General features: G+C 33.8%; 1 protein-coding gene and 1 long non-coding RNA gene across 3 annotated transcripts; one reads left to right on the plus strand and one right to left on the minus strand.

The window, feature by feature from the left end:
• Positions 1-1922: 1922 nt before the first annotated feature.
• On the minus strand, positions 1923-6198 carry LOC125264315. Of its 2 annotated transcripts, XR_007184055.1 has the most exons (6): positions 6077-6198; positions 4487-4547; positions 3261-4230; positions 3044-3152; positions 2689-2726; positions 1923-2576 (listed from the first exon to the last, which is right to left on the minus strand). It is a non-coding gene; the product is annotated as an uncharacterized LOC125264315 (long non-coding RNA). The 2 variants fall into 2 exon arrangements; XR_007184056.1 differs by having other exon boundaries at positions 3044-4230.
• Positions 4050-9809, plus strand: LOC125264314. The gene is made up of 11 exons (XM_048183554.1): positions 4050-4238; positions 4305-4415; positions 4515-4640; positions 4716-4850; positions 5145-5279; positions 5361-5429; positions 6074-6168; positions 6281-6407; positions 9058-9178; positions 9281-9357; positions 9624-9809. Exons 1-11 carry the CDS (start codon positions 4164-4166, stop codon positions 9729-9731), a joined length of 1179 nt encoding a protein of 392 aa, XP_048039511.1. The 5' UTR covers positions 4050-4163; the 3' UTR covers positions 9732-9809.
• The last annotated feature ends 2065 nt before the right edge of the window (positions 9810-11874 follow it).

The following is an 11874-nucleotide window of genomic DNA, read 5'->3' on the forward strand; positions in this document are numbered from 1 at the left end:
CAAGTCATTATTCTTCCAGCACTGCTTGATGCAAATTTTGGTTCTGCAATTACATTTCACTTTTATGGAAAGGCTTTTCCAAATTCATAACTGTAAATAGTTCTCTTTGTTTAAATTTGAAAAATATTGTATGGATTATCTTACATTAATTTGTACATTTTACAATTTGGCATATTTAAAATGTATGTTGTGTTTGCTGAGATACGGTATTTTTATTTTAAGACTTTGAATTAACATTGAAATTTGCATGTGATTTGATGCTGTCGTCTTTGATGTATATACATTTAAATATTTGTAATACCCCAACCAGATTTTTCCCAGTATCCTACAATGTTATCTGTAAATATTAAACATTTCTACAGCGGTCATTAAACTACTATACAATTTGGTAATTACATGGGGTGGTAGAACAGTACCATGTCATTTCATTAAGGCCAATTTATAATAAATGCACTTCCATCAGGTGATGTTTACCCTCTTTCCCTCACTATTGGCCACTATCCTTTGTTCAAGTCATCTGATTGGCTGTTATACGTTTTAAAAATGGACGACTGTTCACTTTTCCACCTTTAATACCTGTAATGGAGGCCATAATCAAGACTGCTCTTTAAAACACTCATTCCCAGCATTTTCGCTTGACATGAGCACTTTTAAAATAAGGGATTTGTGCTGGTTATCTAACAAGATGCTGAACTGATGCAGACCCGATGCACACTTGCTGATGCTGACTGATAGTTTTGGTCCTAAATATTAGTCTGTACTAAATTTATGTCAGGTAACGTAAAAACAAGCGGAATACACTCGTTTTTGCCCTTGCGCGCTTTATTAACATATTTAATCACACGAATACATTGGAGAGCCTAATGTGTTCAGATCGGGGGCGGGGGGGGACACTGATCCCGAACTGCGGCGGCAGCCTTGAAAACAGCCACAGCCGTGTTGTAATTTTGTGGGCAATACAGAAAGATATTTTTTTTTACTAACGTTAGTACTACTGTTAGTACGTTTACTAATGTTAGTACTAACATTATACAACCTTATGTTATTGATCCGTTGTTGCTCGTGTGTGTGAGATTCTTGCCATCAACCTCTGTGATGGTTTTTGCATCCAGAATACTAAATGTATGGCATGTTCTATTAATATTCGTAAAGTATTAGAATGGAATTAGTAAATAGGCTGTTTACATGAAAAAGCAGTTTTAAGCAGGTCTATGTCATCCTATAATTTCCCAACAATTATATTGTTGTGTCCCATTTGTACATTTCAATATTCATGGCATACCAATACATTTCTGACAATTTCTAAAGACATTGGTAAAAAAGCTTTTTCAGAAAAATGTGAAAAAAGACCTTTCACAAAGTTTTATATATATATATATATATATATATATATATATATATATATATATATATATATATAATATATATATAAAAAAATTATATATACTGTATATATATATATATAAACACATTAAAATTATATAATATATAATTTTAATATATATAATTTTCTTATTAATATATAATAAATATATAATTTTCTTATTAATTTGCTGACATCACAACAATGAACACCTGTAAAGTATACACAAACCAGCCACATGCCTTTGCCAATTTTCTAATTTTGTGATCGGAATCTTCTACTGCTACTTAGAAATGTATAAAAGGACTACATAGAAGTCCAGTCGGACCATTACAAACAAAGTTGACTATAAAAATATCAATGATATCAGTGATGAACAATGGCAAGATCTAAAAGAGGTAAGGGTGCATTGAGAAAAGACTTGTGGGAAGCTGCTGGAGGAACAGAGGTGATAAAAAAAATTTTCATAGCTGAAAATATTGTAAACAAAGACACTACTCAGAAATCACCTATCTGGAACACACTATCCAACCAAATATTCGGAAAAGATACACAAAAAAACAGGCAATGGCTTTTTATTATATGGACGTATGACAGGAGAAATATAAGAACTACGTTACAACCAATGTGTTTAAAGAAACAGGAAAATGAAACCAAAAGTATGCGGACAGAGATTTTGGAAAAAGATGAAACAGAAATGGATAGAGAGGAGTCTGAGGAGATCAATGACTGGGGACAGACAGACACTGAGTGTGACAACTTTGAGGTGATGGAGGTTCCTCCAACAATTGACAACCACAGTAACTCAATCCATGAACTAAAAAAGAATCCAGAAAAAAAGACAGAATCAAAAACAGGGGACCAAACTTATAGACATGTGCCACAAACACCAACTAAATTTAAAGTTTTTCTTCATTCAAAGGTATGGAACAAAATTTGCCCTTTGAAATGCTCCAATAAACTAAGACAACCATGGACCCACTACTTGTACAATCAGTTCAAGAAAAAAAATCCTTGTTGTCCCCTCCGCTTTACATACCAGCATGTCCGAGCAATAGGGAGCCGGAAGCGTATGTGTGGGTACTTAAAAATATGTGCAAAATGTAAATTTTCAACATGCCGTGCAAGGTATTCCTTCACCATGAAGACCAAACCAGCCAAACATCAAACAGTTATTCCTTTAACTGTGTGCCGGACTGGAAACATCTTACACCTAAAAAAAGAACAACAGTTCAGACATGCCAGTAATGTCAGAAGGGGAAATATAGCAAAAACTGTCCTTCAAGGTGTAAGTACAGAATATTATAAAAGGCTGCAAAACACACCCATTCAGGAACTTCTTGCTGGTAACATCACTCACAGCCTAAACAGAAACATTTTGAAAGTCATTTCCCATGAAATCAATAAAGCCATGCAGCAACATGACAACATTCTTCTGGAGACTCAGCTCACACAATCCATAATCCGACAATGTGACACTGCCTCTTATTTGACTCCTGGGTATGTACAACATTTCCAGGTGGATCCTTTTGGGGCTCACATGTACACAGAAACAGGAATAGGCATACTGGTGAATAATCTGAGAGACAGATCCCCTGTCACTCTTTATCTAGATGCCACTGGGAGTGTGATTTCCAAAATTCCACATCAAACAAAACCCATCCTATACTACGCTCTTACCTTGCCAGGTAAAGGAAGAGATGCACCTCCACTTCCAGTATGCGAGATGATATCAAGCGAGCATTCCATTCCTCCTATAACTTTCTGGCTGATGCAGTTTCTCCTCAAACTGTCAAAATACACCCGTCAACAAATTCACCAGGTGGAGACCGATTACAGCTGGGCACTTATGCAGGGAGTAATTTTGGCATTTAATAAAGAAAGTATGCCGGCTTACCTTAATAGGGTGTATGCCATCTGCCAAAAACAAAAGACCTGGGCAGATATAAAATCAGCAACAGTTTTGCACCTGTGTGCAGCTCATATCATCAAAGCTGTGTCTTCAGCTTTTCAAAGGAAGACAGACGACAAAGGGCTGCAAAAGATGGCAACATATGTATTTGCCAGGATGCAAAACACTGTTAATGTGGATGATGCCCTTGCCATTTTCAGACCCTTCTGTATTGTTTTCCTCGCAAGACATGTCAGTAAAAATGTCACAGAGAGTCTTGAATTCTTGGAGGGCCTCATTACAAAAGAAGATGCTATTCTTCAAGACCAAACAGAAGATGACTCAGAAAAGTGGGAGATGGATGAAAATTCATCAAAAACAATTGTTGGTGGTTCTCCATTTTCCAAACTTTTCAAGAAGATCTACGATGATGTCATGGTTGTCTTGGAAAATGAAGAACATCAGAGTGTTGAAAATCCTTATTATTGTCCAGATGTAATCAAGTTCCTTCTGGACAATTACCTGGGGATCTATCCACTTTGGAGCGGGGTTCTACTCGGAGATCTAAAAAGATACGCATGTGACATGGAGTCACTACTTCCTTCCGCAGAAAACTCCAAAACCAGAGACACAAACTGTCATGTTGAAAAATGGTTTGGCATTGTGAAAACATGCATTCTTCAAAAAAAAACATGTGTCCGGCCAGCACACTTCATTCAGACAATGCACACATCTTTGCAGGGACGTTACAGGGAACACATAATGAATAACAATCTTCCTGAAGACCTTCTCAATAGACCTCATAAGCCATCAGGTCATGTGGCTTTTGCAGAAGAGAGGTGGGGAAAACGGCCAACAAAAAAACATAAAAGTGCTGGTAAATCACACTTTTACAGAGCTCCACCTCAAATGCCCACACCTGGGGTGCAAAGAGCAGCACAAACCACCTTTAGTGTCCCTGATGTTCCTGGTGTTGCTGAAGAGGTAAATAGCAGAAGGAAAAAAAAAGTTTTTAACTGACTGTGCACCTACTAACAATATTTTGTGCAGGTGTCTACAAAGAAAAAACATGACATTCCCAAACCAAAACAGACCCCAACAACTGAAAGCAGTGGCATGATAAATGCAAAGGACATTTCACAAGAATATGTTCCTAAAAAGGTACATTTAAAATATTACAATTAATAACTATAAATATACATTTTCCAAAATTATCTTTCTTTCGTACTTACTTTGCCTCTGAAAACCTTTTTTGCACAGGTCCCAACACCAAAATTATGTGATGGTCACAAACTAAAACACAAATCAAAAAAGACACCAAGTGAGTGTGGTGACACAAAGGACAAGACAGACATTGTTAATACAGGCATTGGTGTTGCTGAAGAGGTAAAAGGGACCTTACAAAATGTAGATAAATCATTTAATAATATCTAAGAATCTACTAACATTTTTTTTATTTAGGTAACTAAACTATGGGAATGTCAAGCCACTGAACAGATTGTAGCACGTGTTAAGGCTGTCCATTACAGATTTGACATGACGTTGAGACATAAAGAATTTCTGTCTTTGCGACCCCATGATAGACTATGTGGAGAAGTAAGTGCTCTTTATTATAATATTTGCATTACATTACATTTACCTTATCTAATAATCAACAATACACAAATTACATGTAGAAATTTGTCTAAAAAAATTGGTAGCAATATGCAACAATTTGCAAAACATTTTTGAACTCCCTTTAACTTCTACATGTCAGTTTTTGTAGTGTAGATGCTGTTTTTTACTGAATATAATAAATAATAAATATAGCTATTAAATAAGATATTATTTAATTCAGCTAAGGGATTTTAAGAGCAAGTATCAATACTGTTGTGTTGTCAAATTGTTTAGGTTATGGAAAGTTACATCCGCTCTGTCCTTAACGAACATGACAAGTCTGGGAAAATTTATCAGTTAAACCATCACACCACCTTTGTAATTTTCTATGGCAAAAGAGAACAAGTGGCTCGACAAGGCTTAAAGGATGTGAGTGTGAAGATATACTTAAATATTAAATCTAATTATTTGAATATTGATATAAACATGCATATTTGTTATGTTGTACAGGTTAATTTTGAAGCATTTGATGGGGTTATCACATTTCTTAATATAAGGGACATCCACTGGAAGTTTGTGGTAAGTGATGCAACTTACTTTTAAATACACTGATTTGCATGCATTAATTCCTGATTCAAACAGAGCTTTAAAAAAAATGACTAGTAAAGATAGACAGTTTTTCAGCTCAAATGTGACTGCTTCATTTTTCATATACTACGTTGAATATAACATTTTTCTTTAACCATTGAGACTCCAAAAAAGATTTGAAAAGACTTCTGTTGTAACCACTTGCATGCAATAAAGGGCTAGTCCACCTAAAATTGACAATTCTGTTATTGTAAATGGCATTTATCTCATTTCAAGCCTGTGTGACTTTCTTAGTAGCATAAAAAAATGTATTATATTATATTATATTATATTATATTATATTGAGGAATGTTTAAAAAAAGTGACTCAGTATTTCTCTTTTGTGTTTAGCAGAAGTCATACAGGTTTAGAAACACATGTGTAAATGACAATTGTTTTGTTTTTGTTTTTTTTGGGTGAACTATCTTTTTACTGACAACTAACAAAAAACTACATAGCAAAAACAAAGTGTGAAAACTATACAGTTTCATGTGAAAATAAATGTTTATAGGTAATGGACATGATGGCACAGTATTTTCAGTAATGGTCCCTTTGCTGTTTACAAAAAGCATGTTCAATGTGTTGTGTTGTCACAGTACCTTCATCTTCCATCACAACAAATTTTTGTTGTGGATCCTGCATGTGCTACACCTGACATCAGGAGCCTGACAAACGCATCAAAAAAATTTCAGTAAGCAATTTTTTTCATACAAATATTAACACATACAATCTTAAAAAAAAAAAAAGGAATCTTTAGGATATCTAAATCAAATTGTTACTTAGCAAGTTGTTGTCTAACACAGACAGTACTTCAAAATGCGTCACAATCGCCTGGGAAAAGAGGACCTGGTCAATATTGAGTGGAAAACTGGTCACATAAACCACACAGTGCAAGAGGATGCTACCAGTTGTGGAGTATTTGTTTTACAGGTATTATTGTGCACGATACATAGGCCTACTAAAAGAGTGATTGGGTTTCCCGATGCCATTGCCACTTGTTTAACACATAAAAAGCAGTGCATTTTTCATAGTGGCGAATTTAAAAAGAATTTGTCTGTTAATTTTGCAACTATGAAAATACACTGCTTTTCTCAGACAATGTGAAAGTGTACTGCTGTAGTGAGGTAGCAACTTCGCTTACCCACTCATTTGTAGCGCACCCTAATACGTTGAGGAAAACAGCTCTCTTTAACTGAGTAATGCAACCACATATTGTGGTCTTTCCTTCAATTAATGTTCATGTTTTTAAGAACAGATAACTTAAAAGGTAAGCAGACTTATTTAAAATTTGTTATATACTGTTGTGCTTACTTATATTAAACAATTTTTAATTCATTAAAACAAGTTGTTTCACATAACAGTTTTACTAAGGTTACTCTATATTAGTTGCACTTTTAAAATTTTGCACTTTTGTAAAATTCTAAACAGCTGATAGTTATTGTGTTTAAAGAGGAATGTCTGAAGAATAAATAACACTGAAACTACAAATGTATGTTGTTTTCCTCTATCAAAACAATTGAATATAACACCTCTCTGAGAGGCAAAAACATTTTTTGAAGTTTAAATGTCTTTAATTTAAGACGTGTCTTGTTAATTCAAGATATCTTAATGACACTTTAGATTCTTGTTCTTATGAAACTTTTGTGGAATCTTTTGTTTGAAGGTCCTATATGGTTCAGTCTCATATATATAGAGATGTCAATGTAGTTACATGAAGTTCCGATACTGCAAATTTGACTGTTCAAATTAACATTCTTGAAACTGATTAATATATAGATTATCAATACACTTTGAGTTAAAGTTAATGTGCCTCAACTTAACTCTCAGAGTACCAAAAATCCACTGAAAATGGTTGTTTTATTCAGTTCTATTCATAGAGGGAAACAAGATACATTTCTAGTTTCAATATTTATTTGTCAGACATTCCTCTTTAAATGCAATAAGCATCAGCTGTGTGCAAAGTGAATTGGCCATTGCTAATTTGAAAATTCAAAAATTTGAACATAGCAGCTGCTTTGAGATCCCAATATCTATGGGATTAAACTATATAGAGCCTTGAAAATGACAAAATCCAAAGGAAATTTGATTAAGAATGAGAATCGAGAAGAATTTCTTAATATCCTTCAATACTTTTAGAATTACAAGCATACTTTGGAAAAAAGAATATTTATGGCACTCAGACATAAATATTCTATTAACACAATTGTTCTATACAATTGTGTTAATAGAAAAACACAATACATTTCAAGACTCAACATAAGTTGTTCCTCAGATTTTACTGTGAAGAAAATAAAGTATCAGATGTATGCAAAGTGACCCACATTTAATGTTTTTTGCTTTCTTTGCTATTTATGTTTGTCTTTCTACAGAAAAAATATTAAATAAATCAACCCATTTTCAGAAACTTCCCCAGCTCATTTTTGTCACAGAATGACCCAATTACAATACTTGTATTAAAATGAATAAATTAATTACGTTTCTTTAGAAACTGACCTCATCAGACATTTAAAAGCATACGTTGTAACGAAAACCATCTTCGTCATCTACATTAATTTAGGCCGCATTTACACTGCATGGATGAAATGAACCAATTTTGATTATTCCTCCCATATGACCCACGACAGTGTTTAAAAAAGGAACAAGTGTTAAAAAGTTAAAGACGCTAAACTTTACCATTCATCTGAATTGATGAATTGCTGCGCCGCCATAATGGATTGATATAGTCAACCAATCGGAATTAAGTGCATGGCACATATTTACATTACATTTAATCATTTAGCAGACGCTTTTATCCAAAGCGACTTACAAATGAGAATAGTAAAATCAATCAGTTTACATAGGCCTATTCATCTGAACGTCGATCTCAGCACTGTGGGCGCCGTCAGATGTTCGTTTACAGTATATCGCAGCTCAAGCATTTCGAACTTCGTTTTACCCCTAAACGAAGAACGAAAAACAACTTCGTTTGATACCGTTTGGGCCTTTAGGAATTAAGACGTGCAGTGTAAATGCAGCCCAGACACAGAAAAAGTTCTCATAACCGTAAGCTGTTTTGTACCTTGGAAATAACTCTGAAATATATATATAAATATATATATATATAATATACAAATAACATTACAATAAAATGCATAAGGTAATCAAGAAACGTATGTATGTGTTTGAAATGTGTACTTACCAAACATAGCCTACATTTCGCCTTTAATCTTTACGACGAATCTCCCTGCAAGAGTGTGCTGTGCTGGCCTGCTGCATCAGCAAATTCACAAAGATCGAAAAATTACCGCCTTGTGTTTATATCTACCAAACAGCGCGGTTGTCAGTCAGAATTTCAAGCTTAACCAATCATATAAAACAAAGACAGAGTAATAATTAAAATATTTGTCATTTTGAATTATTAACACTTGATATCCTTATTGGAAAGGTTTTCAAATTATGTCGATAAATTGGCCTATTATTAACAATTATGAGCAATCAGTACTTCTGGAAACCCAACCTTGTAAAAGTAATTTATTAGTAGTAATTTTTAATTTTTTCAACAAAATATTTATAGCCTATATTTTTTGTACATTTTTTTAAGATGATAAAGGAAACTGTGAAACAGTTTCCAGTCATTCCACAGGAATTTCAAATAAATCCTTCAGCAGAAAATATACAAAACCTCAGAAGAGAGATGGCACGGGATATTCTGCTTGCAGCAGGTTATTGCTCAAATCAATATATCATTGCATTTTAATGTAATTTAATTAATTATACCAACTTAGGAAATATTATGCATTAAGTAACTTTACATTTTATCTTAGAATCAAACGAGGAATTCTGCTCTACCTGTGGGCTGAGAGACCTCCCAAACAAGACAGATGTCCAGATGATTGACTGGGTAAATATCTACAGCTGCAAGAAATAATCAAAGTAGACGGCGGCGGCGCCCAGCTATAGTGTGTTTAAGGGAGTAATCAAATCTGTTGTTATTATTAGCCTAAGTCACAGTTAGCGGCATGGATGCAGCATTGCACACCTATTACAAAAGCAGCTTGCGTTCATTTACGATTAATTAATCCAGAAACAATAAAAACATAACATGTCTTGACATAACAGTGAAGTTAATCTAATGACTTTGCTCTCTTTATTGTATTCTTCATGCAGATTCAATGTGACAGGTGTTGTAGGTGGTTTCACATTTTATGTGTAGGCCTACAGTGCAATTCTTCTGATGAAACGGAATGGTTCTGTGAGTTGTGCAGGATGCACTAAAAAGGTGAAGGACAAACAACAGGCAAACAGTTAGCCTAAATGCTAAAGATGTGCCATGGCCCATTATTTTGGGTTGTTACGACCAAATTATCCACTAAATTTCTGCTTTTTAGTGAAATGTTTATAAAGGCCTGTAAAGATTTTGTTGTTGTTGTTGTTGTTTTTGTTCTGACAGTTTTTAATTGTTGGCTGTCTTTAAATCTTTTTGTTGTTATAATCATCACATCTAATATGAATAGAAATGTCATTTTATTTATATATTTATTTATTAATGTCATTTGTTTAGTTGTAGACCTTTTTCTTCTCTTTGTTAGAAAACATCAAAACAATAGTGGCAATGGATTTTTTTTTAAAAACAAAACATTAAAAGAAAAGTTTATCTTAAACATTTGCATGGTTTGCACTGATTTTAAAGTTTTACTTTTAGAAATTGTTTCCAAATATATGTTAATGTCAATTTTAAATTGTTTAAAAATAGTTATTGTTCAATCCACTTGACTTTGGTTATAGGCCTAGAGTAAAAAAGCCATAATAATTATTAAATAACATATAAGTAGACAGTTATCTATATCAATTGTAAAATATTCTAATAACACTTGAGTAGAGGCCTACTCAATGTTACAGTTTTTTTTCAGTTGCTAACATACATTTGTCCATTCTGTAGTCACATTTTCAAAACTCTAAACACATTTAGCAGAACATCCGTCTGTTGTGATACCATTAACACAATTCATGTCGTTTTCACACAAAATGCAGTCAATTAACACATTTTTTAAATTCTTACATTTTCTTTTCATATAAGCTTACCTCATACCAAAATCATGGATCTTTCTCATCTTATTTGCAAATGCTTAAACTCAGCAAGTCAGAAAGGAAGACCCAATGTTCCAATCATTAAATATAGTATAAAACCTCTACTTTTGCAACAACAGCAGCTCAAAAGTATTAAAAAAAATAGAAAAAACAAATACTGAAACAATTAATAAACATTTTTAATTAGCAGATCACTGAAATATTGCGAAATAGCAGATGCCAGTCTCAGTTGGAGGCATAGTCGAACTTCTTTTCATTACATGGACATGGACAGTAAGACTCTGAATCAGATTTGTTCAGTGTAGATGAAGAACAACACAGAGGAGCAGAGAGAAAATAGTATTTGAGTAAGGGAGAAGAATGGAGGAGAGGAGAAGTTGGATCAGAACAAGGGAGAAGAAGAGGTATGGGAGAGGAGGAAGAATGTGTGCTGGATTGTGCATCTCTGTTTTTTCACTTACATGTGGAGTCTATGAAAGCTTATTTCTGCCATGAATAGAAAATAAAAAAGGTAATTGTAAAATGTCTTTTTATCTCACATTTCTGACTTTTTAAACTCAATTCCTATAGTTTATATATCACAATTCTGAGGAAAAAAAGTCAGAATTGTGAGATGTAAACTCACAATTGCAAAATAAAAATAAATAAATAAAAATAGAATTGTGAGATAAAAAGTCACAATTACCTTTTATACTTTTTTATTCTTTGACAGAAAAAAAAGCTTCCAGAAACCAAAGGCCATGTATGTTGGATTTGTTGTTGATCAATGGCAGCAGTTTCATGTTTTCATTTCAGTAAAAGCTTCATGTAAATCTTTTACTGCAACGATTCCACTACCACTGTTCCATATATGCAGAATATGTGGTCTGTGTAGGGCACTAACTACCAAGGGGACACCATCCCACCCTCTATGAGGGCAACATCAACACCACACACCCAACCCCAAAAAAAAGATTTCAACCAAGGGGTCAACTGAAGTTCTGCATAGGGGACTCATCTGACCAGCAGCTGCCCTGAGCAATTCTGATACTTTCTTCTTCTCTTTTTCTACTGTACATTCCATGAAATAATGACTCACTTCTGTTGCCAAGAATGCACACATTCAACACTCAACCAAAAATGTAGAAAAAATGGCTTACATGTATTATACTATTACTGTAGTACAAGGAAACTGAATTATAAAAACAATGGATTTCATATTTTCTGCAGGTAGAACTGAAACATGACAAGTAATGCAGTTTTCATAATGCCATCAACTGTTAGTATTTTGAGAGTCATTGCGCTTTGATTGACTATATGTTCATGTTGGATAGAAAACTAGTGCTAGTGT

The sequence above is a fragment of the Megalobrama amblycephala genome, linkage group LG3 (assembly GCF_018812025.1).
Source record: "Megalobrama amblycephala isolate DHTTF-2021 linkage group LG3, ASM1881202v1, whole genome shotgun sequence".
Classification (NCBI taxonomy): domain Eukaryota; kingdom Metazoa; phylum Chordata; class Actinopteri; order Cypriniformes; family Xenocyprididae; genus Megalobrama; species Megalobrama amblycephala.

Excerpts from the sequence above, each read along its gene's own strand:
- LOC125264314 (XM_048183554.1), top strand. The coding sequence starts at position 4,164 with ATGCCCACACCTGGGGTGCAAAGAGCAGCACAAACCACCTTTAGTGTC. Across the intron at positions 4,641-4,715 it reads GCATTGGTGTTGCTGAAGAG|GTAACTAAACTATGGGAATG; the intron begins GTAAAAGGGACC and ends TTTTTTATTTAG. Across the intron at positions 9,358-9,623 it reads ATGTCCAGATGATTGACTGG|ATTCAATGTGACAGGTGTTG; the intron begins GTAAATATCTAC and ends TTCTTCATGCAG.